The 20,754-nt window shown below is 41.7% G+C and overlaps 1 protein-coding gene across 1 annotated transcript in view; it reads left to right on the forward strand.

The window, feature by feature from the left end:
• ITIH2 (inter-alpha-trypsin inhibitor heavy chain 2) overlaps nt 1-20,754 on the forward strand; it is a 40,585-nt gene that overhangs the window by 14,616 nt on the left and 5,215 nt on the right. The window contains exons 8-16 of the mRNA XM_037847534.1: nt 5,987-6,115; nt 7,680-7,796; nt 9,669-9,837; nt 10,423-10,548; nt 11,921-12,102; nt 12,946-13,131; nt 13,528-13,667; nt 15,055-15,224; nt 17,189-17,326. Of these exons, the coding sequence (XP_037703462.1) occupies nt 5,987-6,115; nt 7,680-7,796; nt 9,669-9,837; nt 10,423-10,548; nt 11,921-12,102; nt 12,946-13,131; nt 13,528-13,667; nt 15,055-15,224; nt 17,189-17,326 (1,357 nt within the window). The remainder of the gene's footprint in view (nt 1-5,986; nt 6,116-7,679; nt 7,797-9,668; nt 9,838-10,422; nt 10,549-11,920; nt 12,103-12,945; nt 13,132-13,527; nt 13,668-15,054; nt 15,225-17,188; nt 17,327-20,754) is intronic.

The following is a 20,754-nucleotide window of genomic DNA, read 5'->3' on the forward strand; positions in this document are numbered from 1 at the left end:
CTCTGCTAGCTAGGAAGGCAGCTGGCGTCTGCTCCAAAGCTCCGGCCTCAAAACGGCTTTCTCCCAGGACGTTCCTCTCTAGCAAGCTTGCTCCTCTTCAAAACATCACTCCCAGCTGCACTTGTTTCCTCCCCCCGAGTCAGCTCATTTATGTAGCTCCACCGATCAAGGCCCACCCTGAATGGGTGGGGCCATGACTCCATGGGAACATCTCATCAAAATGATCATTACCCACAGCTGAGTGGGGCACATTCCAAGCAAATCTAACCAGCACCAAAAACGTCTGCCCCACACAAGACCACAAAGATAATGGCATTTGGGGGACACAATACACTCAAACCGGCACATTCCACCCCCTGGACCCCAAAATGACACTATCTTTCCAAATACAAAATACATTCACTTCATCACAATATCACAGAAACTTAAATCATTTCAGTAACAAAAGTACAAGATCCCATCAAAATCAATTATAGGCATGGCCAGTCCTAAGGCATAATTTTTCTTTAGCTGTGGATTTGTGAACTTAGAACAAGTTATGTGCTCCCAATATACAAAGGAGAGACATTCATAGGATAAACATTTCCATTGCCATAAGGAGAAACAGTAAGGAAAACAGTGTTAACAGGAGCAAAACAGTTCCTAAAACCCACAGGACAAACTCCATTAGATTTCAAAGTCTGAGAGTCACTAACAGAACAATGTTGCATCCTTGGGGCTTGAGAGAGCCGGAGCCTAACCCTTCCTAAGGGCCTTTTCAGCAGCCCTTTCTTCTCCAAACGCTTGGGTGAGTGCTCCAACATACCCACACATTGGGGAGACCACCTTCTCGGCCCCACCCTCCTCAAACATCGGGGTAGCTCTCGGATTCCCTTCCATCTCCGGGGCACATGCTCAACCCCTTCAGAACAGTGTGGTGGCAGCCAGGCTCTCCCCAATTCCCTGGGAATGTGCTCCGCCCTCTTTGGGACCTCAGATGGCAAAACTCTTCCAGAGCATCGAGGCGGAAGGCCTGCCCTCGACCTCCAGGGCAAACTCACCCTTTCCATGCATGTGGGCTGCTCCGCTCTCCCAGCCCGAGACCTCCTGACTCCACACCTCAACCTCCATGGCTCTGTCTTTGAAGAGATTTTTCCTTTAATTTTTTCCTTGTCTGTCTCCTCCAGTCCAGACCGGCAATGGCTCTGTCTATAAAGATCTCGCAAAAATTCTGTTGGCTTTCCGTGAAGCACACAGGGGTCAAAGCCATCAGACAATAGGACTTTCCACAAATCCTTTCTACTTAACTCCTTTTCCAATCTTGGCTTGTACTGAAATGGCAGCTGGGTTCCATGTTTGGTTCCATCCTCACGTTGGGCTGTAGCTTCTGGGATTCCACCCCCTGGAAGCTCGTAATTTTCCAAGCCATCAACTTCTGGTTTCTTTGAAACCAAGAGTTCAGTTCTAAGTTTATCTCTCTCTGCTCGCATTTTACTATAAGCTGCAAGAAGAAGCCAGGGTACATCCTCCACACGTAGTCTGGAGATCTCCTCAGCTAAGTATTCCAGGTTGTTGCTTCCAGATTCTTCCTTCCATCTGACACCAGGACTCAATTTTGCCAAATTCTCTGCCACTTTAAAACAAGGATCACCTTTCTTCCAGTTCACAGCAACACATTGATCATCTCTGTTCAAGGCCTCATCTGAAGTATCTTTAGAGTCCATATTTCCACAAACAGTCTCTTTGAAGCAGTTTTGGCCTTTTCTATCAAGCTCCTCACAGTTCTTCCAGAAACTTCCCCTTATCCATTTAAAAAGCCGTTCCAACATGTTTGGTATTTGCAAACTCAGCAGCAAAAGCACCCCACTTCTCTGGTACCAAAATCTGTCTTGGTCTGCTAATGCTGGAGAATGCAAAACACCAGAGATGGATAGGCTTTTATAAAACGGGGGTTTATTTCACTACACAGTTACAGTCTTAAGGCCACAAAGCGTCCAAGGTAACACCTCAGCAGTCAGGTACCTTCACCGGAGGATGGCCAATGGCGTCCGGAAAACCTCTGCTAGCTAGGAAGGCAGCTGGCGTCTGCTCCAAAGCTCCGGCCTCAAAACGGCTTTCTCCCAGGACGTTCCTCTCTAGCAAGCTTGCTCCTCTTCAAAACATCACTCCCAGCTGCACTCGTTTCCTCCCCCCGAGTCAGCTCATTTATGTAGCTCCACTGATCAAGGCCTACCCCGAATGGGTGGGGCCATGCCTCCATGGGAACATCTCATCAAAATGATCATTACCCACAGCTGAGTGGGGCACATTCCAAGCAAATCTAACCAGTACCAAAAACGTCTGCCCCACACAAGACCACAAAGATAATGGCATTTGGGGGACACAATACACTCAAACTGGCACACCATGTGACCCAGCAATTCCACTCCTAGGTATATCCAAAAGAATTGAAAGCAGGGACTTGAACAGATACAGGCATACCTCGTTATATCGCACTTCACTTTATTGCGCTTCACAGATATTGCTGTTTGTAGTAGTTAGGGTTCTCTAGGGAAACAGAACCAACAGAAAGTATCGTAAATACGAGATTTTATAAAAGTGTCTCATGCAACTGTGGGGATGCACGAGTCCAAATTCCATAGGGCAGGCAGCAAGCTGGCAACTCCAGTGAAAGTCTTTGATGAACTCCCCAGGAGAGGCTGGCTGGCTGAAGAAGAAGTGAAAATTCTCTTTCTTCTCCCTTAAAAGTCTTCACCTGATTGGATTAAATCCAGTTGATTGAATTCTCTCATTATGGAAGACACACTCTTCATTGATGAAATCAGCCACAGATGCAGTCAATTGACTGCATCCAGCCTTCTGATTTATTAACCAGCCACAAATGTCCTTGCAATAACAGTTAGACCAGATACCTGGGCACTATCACCTGGCCAAGTTGACACATGAACCTAACCATCACACTGTTTTTACAAATTGAAGATTTGTGGCAACCTTGTATTGGGCAAGTCTATTGGCACCAGTTTTCCAACAGCAAGTGCTCTGTTCGTGTCTCTGTGCTACATTTTGATAATTCTTGCAATATTTCAAATGTTTTTATTGTAATTATTATTATTATATCAGTTATGATGATCTGTGATCAGTGATCTTTGATGTTACTATTGTAATTGTTTGGGGGCATCACGACCCACACATATATAAGATGGCAAACTTAATAAATGTTGTATGTGTTCTGACTTCTGCACTGACCAGCCATTTCCCCATCTTTCTGCCTCTCCTCAAACTTCCTTTTTCCCTGAGACTCAAAAATATTGAAACTAGGCCAATTAATAACCCTACCATGGCCTCTTAAGTGTTCAAGTGAAAGGAAGAGTCACACATCTTTCACTGTAAATCAAAAATTAGAAATGATTAAGCTTAGTGACAAAGACATATTGAAAGTCAAGTTAGACCAAAAGCTAGGGCTCTTGCTCCAAACAGTTGGCCAAGTAGTGAATGCAAAGGAAAATTTCTTGGAGGAAATTATAAGTTCTACTCCAATGAACACACGAATGTGTCAAGAAAGTGAAAACAGCCATGTTGCTGATGGAGAAAGTTTTAGTGTTCTGGATAGAAGATCAAACCAGCCACAATATTCCCTTAAGCCAAAGCTTAATCCAGACCAAGGCCTGACACTCTTCGTTCTATGGAGGCTTAGAGAGGTAAGGAAACTGCAAAAGAGAAGTTTGAGGCTAGCAGAGGTTGGTTTATGAGGTTTAAGAGAAGAAGCTGTCTCCATAACATAAAATGAAGCAGCAATTGCTGATGTGGAAGGTGCAGCAAGTTACCCAGAAGATCTAGCTAAAATCATTGATGGAGGTAGCTACAATAAATAACAGATTTTCACTGTAGATGAAAAAGCCTTCTATTGGAAGAAGATGCCATCTAGGACTTTCATAATTAGAGATGAGAAGTCAAAGCCTGGCTTCAAAGCTTCAAAGGACAGGCTGACTCTCTTGGTAGGAGATAATGCAGCTGGTGAGCTTCAGTTGAAGCCAGTGTTCATTTGCCATTCTGAAAACCCTAGGACCCTTAAGAATTATGCTAAATCGACTCTGCCTGTGCTCTATAAATGGAACAGCAAAGCCTGGATGACAGCACATCTGTTTGCACATGGTTTGCTGAATATTTGAAGCCCACTGTTGAGAAATACTCAGAAAAAAAAAGTTTCCTTTCAAAATATTACTGTTCATTGACAATACACCTGGTCACCCAAGAGCTCTGATGGAGAGATATACGAGATTAAGGTTGTTTTCATGCCTGCTAACACAACATCCATTCTGCAGCCCATGGATCAAGAAGTCATTTCAACTTTTAAGTCTTATTATTTAAGAAATACATTTCACAAGGCTATAGCTGCTGTAGATAATGATTCCTCTGATGGATCTGGCAAAAGTCAATTGAAAACCTTCTTGAAAGGATTCACCATTCGAGACACCATTAAGAACATTTGTGAATCATGGGAGGAGGTGAAAAACTCAACATGAACAGGAGTTTGGAAGAAGTCAGTTCCAACCCTTGTGGATGACTTTGAGAGTTTCAAGACTTCAGCAGAGGAACTGCAGATGTGGTGGAAACAGCAAGAGAACTAGAATTAGAAGTGGAGCCTGAATATGTGACTGAATCACAGCAATTTCATGGTAAAACTTTAACGGATGAGCTTCTTATGGATGAGAAAAGAAAGTGGTTTCTTGAGATGGAATCTACTCCTGGTGAAGATGCTATGCACATTGTTGAAATGACAACAAAGGATTTAGAATAATACATAAACTTAGTTGATACAGCAGCAGCCAGGTTTGAAAGCATTGACCCCAGTTTTGAAAGAGGTTCCACTGTGGGTAAAATGCTATCAAACAGCATCGCATGATACAGAGAAATTTTTCATGAAAGGAAGAGTTAATCAATGCATCAAATGTCATTGTTGTCTTATTTTAAGAAATTGCTGCAGCCCCCCAACCTTCAGCAACCATCATCCTGATCAGTCAGCAGCCATCAACATGGAGGCAAGACCCTCCACCAGCAAAAAGATTATGAGTCACTGAAGGTTCAGATGATGGTTAGCAGCTGGTGACTTTATCATTTTTTAACAATAAAGTATTTTTTAATCTAGGTATATACATTTTTTTAGACATAATGCTATTGCACACTTAATAGACTACAGTATAGTATAAACATAACTTTTATATGCACTGGGAAGCCAAAAAATTTGTATGACTTTGCTTATTGTGATATTCGTTTTCTTGCAGTGGTCTAGAACCGAACCCGCAATATCTCCGGGGCATGCCTGTATTTGTACACTGATTTTTGTAGTGTCATTATTACAATAGACAATGGTTGGGATCAACTCAAGTGTCTGCCTATCACGAGATGAACAGATATACAAAATGTGGTATATCCATACAATGGACTATTATTCATCTGTAAAAAGGAACAAAGTCCTGATACACACTACAACATGGATGAATCTTGAAGACATCATGTTGAGTAAAATAAGCCAGACACAAAGGACATATATGTATTGCATGATTTCACTTCTATGAAGTCCCTAGAATAAGCAAATTCATAGAGAGAGAAAGTAGATTTCAGGTTGCCAGGGGCTAGGGCAAGGGGCTGGGGGAAATGGGGAGTTATTGCTTAATGACTACTGTTTGGGATGATGAAAAAGTTTTGATCTTGGATGGTGGTGAATGTAATTAATGCCACTGAATTGTGCACTTAAAATGGTTATAGTAGCAAATTTTATGTTAAGTACATCTATGTTACCATGATAAAATTTAAATTAAAAAAGGCCTGAGAACCTGAGAAAGCAGCACCGCAGGCTGGCGGATGCACCCAGTGCTTGGGCACCGCCTCTTCCTTTCTGCTCCTGAGGATGGGGGATGCAGAAGGGCCCTGAGGCAGCTTTTCTCCCCCTGTGCAGCCTTGAGGGACAGGAGCAGAGATCAGGTTCTGAAAGCACTGTTCTTTCCAGGCGCATGTCTCCTTCAAGCCCACAGTGGCACAGCAAAGAAAATGCTCCAATTGCTCCGAGACTGCAGTGGAAGGGGAGCTGGTAGTGATGTATGATGTGAACAGAGAAGTGAAAGCTGGGGAGCTCCAGGTGAGTGGAAACAGACTCCAGAACTGGCACTCTGAGGCCAAAGAATTGCTTCTCGTCCAAAAACTCCCTGGCCTTTGGGTGGTTTCTAGCTACCAAGGTAAGTGTCGAGGCTGCAGAGAAGGGACAAAAATCATGTTTTCTAAAGTGTCCCTAAGTGGCATCTTCTTGTATGAAGAAAACCTAAAAAAAAAAAAGGGTCATTGGTCTCATGTCCTTGTCTCAGAAGGGCACCTCTAGTTCTCATAGGAAGAACAGTAGAAGATTCCAAGGTGGGAATGTTGGATAACTTCCCAAGGCCCTTTGCAATTAGACTTTCAAAGAAAGCACAGAGATTTGGGGGCTAGGAGGAAGATACAACCAACGTCTAGAGAAAGATCTGGAGCTAGTGGTAGATTCCAGGGTCAATGTTTGTTGAGAAATTTCTTGAAACTTTTCCTTTCCCTTTTTGTCATGTCTTAGCCTTCTGTCTGTATTTCCATTCTACTAAGATAAAAACCCTTAGAGGGTTTCAACAAGGTCGTGATTCCCTCGAAGGACAGGGAGGTAGAGAAGCGTCTTGGAACCCACTACTCACATCCTGCAGGTGGACATTGTAACCTCCTGGATGAAGCAACCAAAGGGCAGCAGAAAGAGAATTGGATGGGCCAATTATTACAGCCTGCAGTAGGAAGCAAAGAGAGGGATCAGGGTTCTAACTGGGATGGCTTCCCATCAACTTCAAGAAAAATCCAAATTCCCTAAAAGGGTGCATGAAAGTTCTCATGATCTGCCTGCTGGCACCATCCTGCTGAGTCACCTTTAGACCCCAACTGGGCCACATTCTCTCAACCCCGGGTCTGCACTGTATGGAGCGCTCCTTCCCACCCCATTCCCACCCAGGCCCCAGTTCCCACACTAACTCCAAACTCATCCTCAGGTCCCAGCTTAGATGCCTTTACCTTGGGAAAGCCTCTCCAGTCTGAGTTCAAATACCACCTGTGCTCTCTGGGAGCCCTTTGCTTTCCTGATCACAGCACTTACACTGTGCTACAATAGCCTCTTTACTCATCTGTATCTTCCACTGGCCTGGGGGCCTCATAAGGGGAGGAACTCTGCCTGATTCACAGTTGTTCAGCACAGTGCCTGGAACGAGGCTCCCAATAAATACTGAGCGAAGCAAAGAGAAGTGAAATAAAGTGAGGCAGGTGAAGAGAAGTGAAGTGAGCGGGGTGAAATGAAGTAAAGTGAAGTGAGGTGAGGTTAGATATGGTGAAATAAAATGAAGAGAAGTGAAGAGAAGTAAAATGAAGTGAAATGAAGTGAGCTGAGGCAGGTGAAGTGAAATACTTTGGGAGTTTAAACTGCTGAGAAGGCTTGGACCCTCACAGGAAAGGAATGAGGGGAAGCAGGAAGGAAAGAGGAGAGAAGGATGTATGCCAAGCTCCTACCTCTGCTCTCTTCTTTATGCCCATCATGCCTCCTGCTCACCATGGCTCACCTCTCCTCTCTTAGATCCCAGGTACCCATCTCCAGAGCTTCTAAGCATTGGTAATGATTTAACTCACAAATGTGGTCTATTTTGCAGGTATTTAATGGATATTTTGCCCACTTCTTTGCTCCTGAAAACCTGGACCCAATTCCTAAAAACATCCTGTTTGTCATTGATGTTAGTGGCTCCATGTGGGGAATTAAAATGAAACAAGTAAGTACCTCTTGTGTTTGGGACCCCCCCTGCCTTCTTTGACCCACTCCCAACCATGCAGTTGTTCCAACACTTCTCCCTGCTTAGGCTGCACTTAGCAAATGTCTTTTCTGGCTGACTGTGAACTCTTCCTAAAGTATTGAGATTATTGTTAAAAGGGTGCACACCTCAATCTGCCTGTCATTCCTCTCTTCTAAAATTTCCTTCCTTCTCATCTCCCCCTTCCCTCCTTCCCTTTCTCTCTCTTCTTCTTTTCTCTATTCTATATCCATTATTTCCTTGAAAAAAGTAGTTCAAAACTCACATTGTTGAAAAATATTCTTCTCTGTAAACTCCTTTTGTTCTGGACACTCCTCTGCTCCATATTCTTTCTGTTCTTCTGCATAATATTTTACTTTAATATTTTGGAATTGTTCGCAAGTCACGTTTTAATTGTTACATGCCTATCTTTTCTAATTATATTGGAATTCCTCGGGGGTGGTGATCCCGTCTCATGTTTTCCAGTTCTTTGGTCTTCCTCAAAGGTTTCAGTTTAGTTTGGAGTTCCATATAGGCTTGTTCAATGTCAAATGGTACAGATGCAATTTTTTTTTTATTAAATTCAGTTTTATTGAAATACATTCACACACCATACAATCATCCATGGTATACAATCCACTGTCCACAGTATGATAACATAGTTATGCGTTCATCACCACAATCTATCTCTGAACATTTTCCTTACATCAGAAAGAACCAGAACAAGGATAAAAAATAAAAGTGAAGAAAGAACACCCAAGTCACCCCCCATCCCATCCCATTTGTCCTTTAGTTTTTATCCCCATTTCTCTACTCATCCATACACTAGATAAAGGGGGTGTGATCCACAAGGTCTTCACAATCACACTGTCACCCCTTGTAATCTACATTATTATATAATTGTCTTCAGGAGTCCAGACTGCTGGGTTGGAGTTTGGTAGTTTCAGGTATTTACTTCTAGCTATTCCAATACTTTAAAACCTAAGAGGTGTTATCTATATAGTGCATAAGAATGTCCACCAGAGTGACCTCTCGACTCCATTTGAAATCTCTCAGCCACTGAAACTATTTCGTCTCATTTTGCATCCCCCTTTTGGTCAAGAAGATACTCTCAGTTCCATGGTGCCGGGTCCACATTCATCCCCTGGAGTCATTTTCTGCATTGCCAGGGAGATTTACAACCCTGGGAGTTGGGTCCCACGTAGGGGGGAGGGCAGCAAGTTCACCTGTCGAGATGGCTCAGTTAGAAAGAGAGAGGGCCACATACAGATGCAATTTTAAAGAGCAGACAAGGAAATATCTTAATTTGACATTCATCAGTCCATCCATCCAACCAGTGAAACAGCCAACTAACTCATTCAGTCATTTATTCACTCAATCATTTTTGACCACAAAAGTGTTCATTGCCATTCACTATTCTGTAGCAAATCCAAAGAAGTAAAAGATATGGATTGTGCCCATTTGTGTTTATGTGCCAAAACAGGATTTCTCGACAGACATTTTGGGCTGGAAAACTCTTTGTTGGGGGGACTGTGTTATACATTGTAGGATGTTTAGCAGCATGTCTGTCCTTTACCCACCCCCAGGCAAAATTGTCCTCAGACATTGCCAAATGTTACCTGGGGGGCAAAATTGCCCTCAGTTGAGAACCAACTCATTAAGCACTAACTATGTCTCAGGTACCTAGTTCATCAGAACTGTGTTGACTGAGGTAGATTCAAGAGGTTTTCTGGAAGAATTATAGCTTGAGTCAGTACTTCGAGGGTGATTAGGGTGAATTATTGGTCTCCCTAGTTTCCTCGTAGACTTTACAGCATATGTAATGAGACTTTTCTTTTCTCACTTTTGAAATAGACCGTGGAAGCAATGAAAACCATATTAGATGACTTAAGAGCTGACGACAAATTCTCTGTGGTTGATTTCAACCACAATGTTCGAACCTGGAGAAATGATTTGGTTCCAGCCACTAAAACACAGATCACAGATGCCAAGAAGTATATTGAGAAAATCCAGCCTAATGGTGGTGAGAGGGTTTGGCCTAAAGCCCAGTGAGAAACTTTGATAGGGTTCAAATCTTGGTTCACTTAAGAAAGGCGCCTTAAACCCTCCCACAATGCCCCATCTGCAATGGGGTCATAAACCACAAATTTATTATTAGAAGATGAATATTAAGTCTGTGGTGCAAGTACAGCACATAGTCCAGTCCACACAAGTTTTTAACTATTCCAACCTTTCTCAGAAAAGGGTGTCAGTAGATGAAATCCAACCTTCTTTGCTGCTTGAATAGCATAAAATATACCTGCCTTTACAGAAGCGACCAGTATCAGCAAGGATGGTTTAGGAACCTTAATTCTGGTGTTTCACAAAATGGCAGCCTTGGCACTTTAGAAGGGCTAATTCATCTCTAAGGATACGGTTTCTTACAAAGTGAACATTTTACCCAGTTGGGGAAACTTGACCAGCCTGGGGAAAAAATGGAAAGCAATCAAATTATTTTAGTACTGAACAAATTGTATATGAGTATTCACCCAACTGATGAATTTGAACTCAAGATGTGATTGTTTTTGTGAAAAGAAAAAGCATGCAATGGTATTTATTGTTTTAACAGGCACAAATATCAATGAAGCACTTCTACGGGCCGTCTTTATTTTGAATGAAGCCAATAACTTGGGATTGTTGGACCCTAACTCGGTCTCCCTGATCATTTTGGTTTCTGATGGAGATCCAACAGTAGGCACGTATCCCTTCATTTTCTAGTGACAAATATATTTACTGCTGTTTCATGGGAAAGCGATTGGCTTAAAATGGGAAATCTAATGGCATTTGCCTGGATTTCTATAACATTTTAAACCACACTTCCTAAAGGAAGACTTCTTCTGACCCTGAAGATCTTACTGCACCTGCCCCTCTTAACCCAGCCCTCAGCTTCTTTTTGTGGTGCCTGTGAATGCTTCGTCTTAGCCTACACAACATTGGGAAATTTTAATAGTATGTTAGCAGCTTCACTGATCCGCCCTAGAGAGATGCATTTATTTCCTCAACTTATGAATATGTGAAGGTGGTGTGTGGGGATTGTATGATAAGCATTTATCTCAGGTCTCCCAGTGGTAACTCTGGAGTCCACAGAATATGTTCGTCCATTGTTCTCCACATTTCTCTCCATTTTTTCACTGCATAAATGACTTCTCTCTGATGCATCCTTTCAGTTAAGCACAAAATGGCTTCCACATCTTCCTATTGTGATAAGTACTGTTATCTTCATTTGTTTTGTTTCTCGATGCTGGAAAATATAATTTAATAGTGAATACTAAATGGTGTCGAGTCAGTGACATAGACAGGAGCTGGGTCTACATGGTGCCTGATACACAGTTAAATGGAATAAAAATGAGTGAGTCAGTGACAACAGTGGCAACTGGGGTATTAGGAAGACTAAAGGCAAGCATTTTCTTAATAGTGAGGCTAGAATGAGCAGTTGTTATGTAGTTGCTGTAGGTTCAGTGTTTCTTCTTCAAATAAAGTTACTGTTAAAATTAAATTTTAGAATAAAAACATAAGGAATAAAAGGAGAGATAGTGAAAATACAATCTATTTGTCACCCCTGTCCCCCAACCATCCACTTCCCATCCCTGAAGGCAGCAAATGGTTACCAGTGCCATGTACATCTTTCCACAGATGTTCTTTGCATACCTGTATACTATATATACATTTACACACACATGCATACACATATATACAAATGCATCCTGTGTACACCAATCTTCACCTTGTTTTTTTCCTTTACAACTGTATCTTTGAGATCATTATACATAAAGAGTTGCCTTGTTCATTAAATGACTAAACTGTACCATAATTTAACCATTCCCCCTTACTGGTATATGCTTAAGATATTTCCCAAATGTTGCTATTCCCATTAATGTCACCCATACTCCATTTCAAAATGTGTGAGTGTATCTGTAAGAAAAATTCCTAGAATTCAAATTACCAGGTCAAAGGGAAATAAATTTTTACTTTTGACAAATTTTGCTGAACTGCCATACATACATTTTTCAAAAAACTTTATAACTTTGCTTCCTCATTCAGTTCCTTTCCGTTATCACCAACTTTAGGTGAACTGAAATTGTCAAAGATTCAAAAGAATGTAAAGCAGAACATACGAGACAATATCTCCTTGTTCAGTTTGGGAATAGGATTTGATGTGGACTATGATTTTTTGAAGAGACTCTCCAATGAAAACCGTGGAATTGCTCAAAGGATTTACGGAAACCAGGACACTGCTTCCCAGCTCAAGGTAACATTTTTTTCTGGTCTTTTGAAAATTTCCTTCACTCTAAATCATCCAACCAGCCATATTTAGTGCCTAAAAGAAGATGACCAAATTTAACTCAGTCATGTTCTGTTGCAAGAATCAAAAAAAGGATATTAGTTCCTTTCTCACGCAGCCTTACCTGCTTATATTTCAGCTGTAAGATCGTGGCTGTGCACTTCTTCTCCCCCTGAACTAGTCTTCTGACATCGGCAATGTTTCCTGTGGCTCTTGATTTCTGCTAAGCAATTGGCCCTCCTTACCCTCACAGCCACCTGGAAACTTTAAAGTACACTGGCATCTTTGGGATCCAATCTGTGTAATTTGTAAGACAGATCAAACTGCAGACAGAGAAACCTACAGATTTCCTAAAACAGAGAGGATATGGATTACTTGTTTATTTTAACTGAATGGGCCACACACACACAAAAAAAAGCAGACATAGAAGAACATACCTTAGCATGTCCTCTGTCAACACCAAGCACCATATTTAAACTTGGGGGCAGGTAAGAGGTCAGGTTCCAATTGGGTTTTCTTATTTTTGAGTATCCATGAGTTTTTTTAAACTAGTCTTAACAGAAGAACAAAATGCTGGGCTCTTAAGTCAAAGATAATGTTCTAGACAAACTTGTAACTTCTTAGGTCTCGGTTTTTTCACCTGATGATGTTGAGAATTTTTCTTTGTCCCATAGCTTCCCACAGAGATCCTGTGGGAACAAATGAAGAGATATCTACTAAGCATTTGAAGAATCTTGGAGAAAAATGCCTACAAAGCAGTGTGAAAATAATGACTTCTGTTTTTTGTTTTTGTTTTTTAATGAATTGTAGAAATTCTACAACCAGGTCTCTACTCCATTGCTCCAGAATGTTCAATTCAACTATCCCCATTCGTCAGTAATGGATGTCACCCAAAACAGTTTCCATAACTATTTTGGAGGCTCAGAGATTCTGGTGGCAGGAAAATTTGACTCTGACAAATTGGATCAATTACAGAGCATTGTCACCGCGTCTTCGGTACTTCCGCTTATCTGCTTATCCCAAAAATACTAAATGGTCCCCTGGGTATAGTTCACCTTGTATATTAACAGACTAATACCTCCCATTCCAAGAATCGTGTATGTAGAATAAAAGCAATAAGTGAAAGAAAAGGCATGGGAAAATTTATGCCATCCTCCCTAATATTCTATAAATCCTTACCTTTTCCGTCCCAAACCCAACCCCAAGCTCTGGGGGGGGTGGGGGATGGGATATGCTTACTTCCTCAAAAGATGCTATTCTTCTGTTTATTTTGTATTTCCCCTTAATGTGCACAGTGCCCTGATTCACTCACAGTAGGTTCCAAAAAAATGATAGCTGAGTAATGCTAATCATCCTCCACTGGTGTCTTCCAACCAAACCTTTGTCATCTAGGCTAACACGGAGTTAGTCTTGGAAACTCTGGCCCAAATGGACGACTTGGAGGCTTTTCTCTCAAGAGACAAGCATGCAGATCCTGATTTCACCAGGAAACTGTGGGCCTACCTAACAATCAACCAACTTCTAGCTGAGCGGTAAGAAGAGAAGAGTACATAGTATGGGGATTGGGAAAGGGAAATTTTTACCTGAAAATACACAAAGAAATGTTACCTTTGAAAATATACAAAAACATATCAAAAATTAACACCTTTCTGTATGTATGTTATATTTTACAATCATGGAAATAGCTCAAGTTGTGGAATTGTGACTCATGACATTCTCTGACATTTGCTAACTACTTGTTAAATTGTACTTTGAAAGTTATCACTGTAATGTATGTATGTAAAAATTCACAATGAAAAATGCATTAAAAAAAAGAAAATATACAAAGCAATATACAAATTGCTTTGAACCAAAAACAGCAAGTGGCACTGGATTTGGATTATTCATTTCCACTGGTCCCAAGCACTTTTGCTCAAGTTGGGACCTCTTCTCTCTTCTGTTGAGGTATGATGGGCAAACGGTTAAGTGAGTGGACTGCATTAACCTTAGGTGTGCAGTTTACTGAATTTTTATGTATATTATATATATATCACCCATGCAATCAACTCCCAGACCGAGATAGGAAACACTCCTGTCACCCATGGAGGTCCTCTTGTGTGCCTTCCCTTCCAATACTCACCCCTCACCTCACTCTTCTGAAGTCTGTGATCATCAATTAGTTTTGCCTGTTACCAGACTTCATAGAATCATACAGTTTGTTCTCTATCATTTCTGCCCTCTTTTGCTCAATATGATGTCTGTGAGATTTATCCATATGTATCAGTAGTCCATTTTGCATTTACTACTGAAGACAGGTTACTGTCCAAAGAGAAGTTTGGGATTATGATATCACACAAGTAAAGGTCTGCCTGAGGTCACCTAGTTCCCCTCTGGTTTCTCAGCTAAGACGCATTTCAACTGTCCGTAGAACTATTTTGCTAGAGAAATGAATGGTTCTTAGACCACTTGCATCAGAGTTACACGGGCTGTTTGATAAACAATACCCATTCCCAAGCCCCACTCCACCTATTAGATTCTCATGAAGAAAGAACATGGTCCTCTGAACTAGTTAGAAAGATGAACTCACTGATTTCACAGAGAAAATCCACGATGGTGGTATGATTATAAAACACTTGCAGTGCTATATGCTGTAGCTTTGAAGTAAGAGAGAAATATCCCTGGCTCTTTGACAGAAGCACACTGGATGGATTTAAAGTCATATAGCACATCACTGCAGAAGTTAGATATGAATTTATAAAAGACAGTCCCTGGGGACTGCACAGCTGGTTCAAACACTAAGCTGCATGCAGCCTGTTAGTCCTTTTCCTCTCCTACCTCGTGGCCCACCAGGGCTGAATGCTGTGAGCAGTGGGATGGTGGGATTTTAATTCAGCTTCAAACCTAATGATGTTCTACCATGTCTGCATTTCCCGAATACAGAAGTCTGGCTCCTACCGCTGCGGCCAAGAAGAAAATTACAAAGAAGATCGTGCAGTTATCTCTAGATCATCACATCCTGACCCCACTGACTGCGATGGTGATTGAGAACGATGCTGGGGATGAGCGGATGCTGGCAGATTCCCCTCCACAAGATCATTCTTGCTGCTCAGGTCAGTGGGGACCCTGGTGGAGAAACAGCACAAGACGAGCTCTTGCCCCTTATCGAGATCCTCGCACCCCGCTTCTCTCCCGCCTCCAGCCTGCCTTCTGCTCCTGGCTCACTCCGCCCCAGCTCTTCCTGCCACTTTTCTTTGGGGATGGTTCCCTGCTCAGGTCTTGGAACACCTTTGCTCACACATCTCCTAAAAGAGTTTTGCAAAACTATGTGTCCCCCCTCGCACATTTCTAAATCAACCTGTACAATTTTTTCACCCTCTTTAAATGGCTGCAAAGAATGCACATTTTGGCATGTTTAGTAACTACTGACCTTTTAAAACCAAACTGCTACATCACTGCTTTAAATAGATCCAATGAAGTGTAATATGGAATTTGCTACACATCACCATCCATTCAAAAAACTACGTGAACAAACTGGATTTTAATGATTGGAAATCTTATATTGTTCTTTCTTTCTAAATGAACTTGTATTTCCATCCCACTTTCCCCACAGAATGATATCCTGATACAATATGTTTTTATGCTTGGAAGTCTTTTATTTTTCGCCCTATCACTCCTTCGAAAGAAAGATGTTTACACATTTAAATTCAAATTTTTAAAATTTCTTATAAACTTAAGATTCTGACTGTTAAAAAAATTTTATTGGAAATCATCTCTGAATGAGACAAATGTGTCCAAGAGTTTTATCATGTGTTGATAGATCAAATGAGATGGGATTCAGCCTCAACTCTATTACTGTTTTTCATTTTTATGGCCGTAAGCCCTCATAAACCTTATTGACATAGATAAACTAAAAAGGAACGGAGAAAACTTTGTTACCACAATGTCACACAATTGTTTGAACTGTTCTCAAGCTGTATGCCAAAACTATCATTCAAAAATTATTTTTGATTACCTGTCTGCTGATGATTCAGCCCCTACTCCAACTTTGTTGAAAGTGAAGAATTGGAAAACATTGAACTCACAAAATATTCATTACCCAGGCCTCAGAGGCATCCATTTTTCTGGCACAACACTAATATTTCCTATTGACCCTTTGGTTCTGGGGCAATATCTTTTTTGGGGGGGTTGGTAAACAAGGAAAAAGCATGCCTTCCCTTTATAAACTAGAAAAAGGGTGATTGTGAAAGGGCTTTTCTTAGGAAAGAGGATGTGTGGAGGCTGAGAATCTAGAAATTGCCTTAAAATTCTCCCTGCTGTCTGTGTTCTGTGGGAAGTCTCCTGGGAACCCCCAAGGTTCACGTACCCCAGCTTAGAAGAGCTCTGGTTTATTAGTTTCTTTTTCTTCCTGTCTTTCTTAGTGACTAGTCCTATTGAGACATCCACTGAGGGGACCATTTTCTGCACTTTTAATTTAGTTTAATTAAAGCAGATTGCCAAGTGGTCTAGGATCCAGGAACTCGGATTTCTGACCTCCCAGTTCTGAGAGCCTGCAGTCCCCAATAGCTAAATGTATCTGGGGAGAATCCAACCCTGGGAACTGGCATATGTTTCTCAAAGACAGAGACTGACTGGATTTCAGAAGACAAAATGAGTTTTTTTTTAAATGTAAAGTTTCTCTCTCCAGTAGGGGAACCTCACTGGAAAACTAAGTTGTTCAAATTGTTGTTGGATGTGAGCGTGGTGACAGATGCAGAAGATGACTACAGAACCTAGACCTTCTCCAGGGGCTGGGCTGGACCTTCTCTCCCTGACCCTTCCCTGATCTCTGTGAGCCGTTCCTCCTACCCCAGACCCTAGTTAGCTAAGGCCCCAGACTCCAGAGAGAACCGTCGAGCGAGCCATGCCCTGTAGTCTCAGAGGGAGCCAAAAGAGAGACAATTCTGGGATCAAAACAGGGAGAGAAAACCTTAGCTGAGAACCTCCGGGGGCTGCAAAGAACAGATTCTTGACAATGGAACTAATTTCCTTGGGAAATTGAATGTGGTAACCAATGGACGCTGGTTTTCCCACCCAGGTGCGCTCTATTATGGCAGCAAAGTTGCTCCAAATTCTATCCCATCTTGGGTCCATCCTTCACCAACGCCAGCAATTTCACTACATTTAAAGGCAGCTCCAGTGATTGAAACAACTCCTCCTCCACACGTAATAAGAGGTAAGGCACCTGCAGCCACTGCTTGCACTTCCCAAATTGCAGTAGGATCACAATCCTGTGGAGCAGTTATATACATAAAAAAATTCCTGTGTCCTGATAAACGAGGTGACTTTTATAGGCATCATTGCCTGCCGTGAAGGAAGACAGCTCCATTTGCAAACATGCAAGGTGGACCTTCTGGAATGAAAGAGGTGTTCCCCTTGTGTTAGGTAGCCAATGGAGTATCAGTGAAAAGAGTACTCTCTGGAGTTCATACCACCTGTATGGCCTTGAGCCCATTGCTCAATGTTTCTGCACTTCATTTCCTTCATATTGAAAATAAGTCTAATGACACTTACCTAGCAAGGTTCTTGATTAATATGAAACTATCTTTAAAGTGCCGGCACATAGTAGTCACTCAGTAAGGGAATTTATTATTAAAGATTAGGAGCTCTAGGTTTTGCAATTAAAAAATACCTTAATGTTGTTTCCTCTATGCCTACATTTTTCAAATAGAATGAATACAAGTCCTAGTTTTGCTCAGTCTAAGAAACCCTTTCTACGGATGATTTCAGTGGAAGATATGGGCTATAGATGTGATCAACTGAAAGTCAGGAGAGCGTATTTCCACAAGAGCGTCTTGTAGCTGCTTCTTTCCCAGTTGTGGATCCATTTACCTACCCTTTACCAAGCCCTCCAGCATCTTTCCTTGCAGCCAGACACAGGAGCTGCCTGGAGGCAATGGGAGGGAGAGGGTCTCCACTCCCCTTCCCACCTCCCCACTGTTACCCCAAGAAACCAGGGACCGCTGCCTAGCAATCAGCTAGCCTGGTGTAGAAAGCCTGTGCATGCTTCTTTTTTCTTTCTTTTCTGCTTTATTAGAAAGGAAAGAGTTTCCTCATTCAAAGGGAGAGCATGTCCCTCTCCCGATAGGAAAGCTCAAAATAGCAGGTTCGCTTGTTTCCTGGACTGTTTGGAATAGAGATGATTCTACCAATAAATCCCCAGAATTGATTTCTCAAGATGATTGTGTACTGACACCGCTGACCAAACATGGTATTACAACAGAGAAAACTGAGCAAGGAATTCGAAAGGATATTTAAAGTGACTTCAGGTCACTTCTGTGGCTTGTCTCTAAAATGATGATGTGTGGGCCCAAAGAGACTTGTATCTTCACTTTTTTCTTGGTTATAATCATCCATACAGCCACGACCCACCTCCACTGTCTGGTCCCATCACCCCTGGCTATGAAGCATAACAAGAGACTTCGGATTTAACTTTCAGTTAAGAGAGGCAACTTCAAGCTGCACTTACGAGTAGGGAATCGATGTGGGACATCCCCACCCTTGCACAATCGCCACTTTTACTGTCTTTTCCAGTGACAGGCAGCTAAGAAGAGGAGACGACTGCAATGGCCTGAGAGCAAGCCGCTTAAACAGTGACTTTGCAGAATGAAGCTTTTGTAGAAAAATATAGAGATGAAGTTCTTTTCTTTTTAAATATTCTTTCCACGCACTTCCCTAACTTCCCCTCCCACTAAGAAGACAGCGCTTGCTCCGAGTTCCCAGTCTCTGCCTTGGGGGTGCACTAAAAGGACAAGGGCTTGAGAGTCATCAGTTATGGGGTCAAACTCTGCTCACATGACTCTGGACGCGGCACTGAACGGTCCCTGGGTCTCAGTGAGCCCAGCTTTAAAAGGGGATGATAATGCCTCCCCTGCAGAACGGTGAAGAGATAAGTTCCTGGCATCCAGTAGGAGCTCAATACATGCTGATTAGTTGTATGCCCTGAACCTCAGATCCCATGAGTCTATAAAATTAGCCATGGGCTAGGCCTCCCTATGGTTGTGCCTAAGAGCCTCCTCCCGAATGCCTCTTTGTTGCTCAGATGTGGCCCTCTCTCTCTGGCTAAGCCAACTTGAAAGGTGAAATCACTGCCCTCCCCCCTACGTGGGATCAGACACTCAGGGGAGTGAATCTCCCTGGCAACGTGGAATATGACTCCCGGGGAGGAATGTAGACCCGGCATCGTGGGACGGAGACCATCTTCTTGACCAAAAGGGGGATGTGAAAGGAAATGAAATAAGCTTCAGTGGCAGAGAGATTCCAAAAGGAGCCGAGAGATCACTCTGGTGGGCACTCTTACGCACACTTTAGACAACCCTTTTTAGGTTCTAAAGAATTGGGGTAGCTGGTGGTGGATACCTGAAACTATCAAACTACAACCCAGAACCCATGAATCTCGAAGACAGTTGTATAAAAATGTAGCTTATGAGGGGTGACAATGGGATTGGGAAAGCCATAAGGACCACACTGCACTTTGTCTAGTTTATGGATGAGTAGAAAAATAGGGGAAGGAAACAAACAGACAAAGGTACCCAGTGTTCTTTTTTACTTCAATTGCTCTTTTTCACTCTAATTATTATTCTTGTTATTTTTGTGTGTGTGCTAATGAAGGTGTCAGGGATTGATTTGGGTGATGAATGTACCACTATGTAATGGTACTGTAAACAATCAAAAGTACGATTTGTTTTGTATGACTGCGTGGTATGTGAATATATCTCAATAAAATGAAGATTAAAAAAAAAATGTAAAAAAAAAAAAAAATTAGCCATGGGGGTCCTCAAGCTATTTTCAGCCTAACAAAATGTAAAGCTGCACAGGCTAACTGTAACATAATGTTTCATTTATTTTGCCTGGAATTGTATCAATGTACTAGGGTAGCATTGATTAGCTATGGCTTATCAGAAGATCTGGATAGTAGGATTTGGGTTAATTAAAATGGCAAAAACAATCATTATTTTTAATAAAAGCAATTTCCTTCAAACAAAATATTTTTAACTTTGCATTTGTGTAGAGGAAGGAAGAGGATATCATGATAAATGATCTTTTGATTAAAAACAATGGATTGATAACCTCTTTTCTGTTTTAATGATGTAAAACAGTGCCCTGTTCCAACATGAAGTCAATTAATCAAATATTTATCAACTACATAGCATGAGTGTGGTAGTGTGAGGGATGCCCAAAAGTATAGGACTTTGTTCCTGCCCTGAATTAGTTTATCCTTTCTGTCAATTTCCAAAGTACACACTTGAAAATGAAAACAAAAAACAAAAAACAAAAAAAAACAAAAAAAAAAAAAACAGGGCTGCATAGCAGAGTGGTTGGGGCATGAGCTTGCCCTTGACAGCTAGAGTTTGAATCAATTTGGCCACTTATTAACTCTCTGATGTGAACACGGGCAAGTCACTTATCCTTTCTTCAAGGATATTGTGAGAATGTATAATTAATGTTTACAAGGAGATATGCTTAAAATATAGAGAAAACAGTAACCTCTCAATGGATGGTAGCCTACTCTTCCAATTTTATTCCAGAAATCACAACCACCGCAGTTCACTCACTCCAACTCAAATTTTCCACTTCCATCCCTTCAGTTACTGAGGTTAGAAA

Source organism: Choloepus didactylus, chromosome 8, assembly GCF_015220235.1.
Source record: "Choloepus didactylus isolate mChoDid1 chromosome 8, mChoDid1.pri, whole genome shotgun sequence".
Taxonomy (NCBI): Eukaryota; Metazoa; Chordata; class Mammalia; order Pilosa; family Megalonychidae; genus Choloepus; species Choloepus didactylus.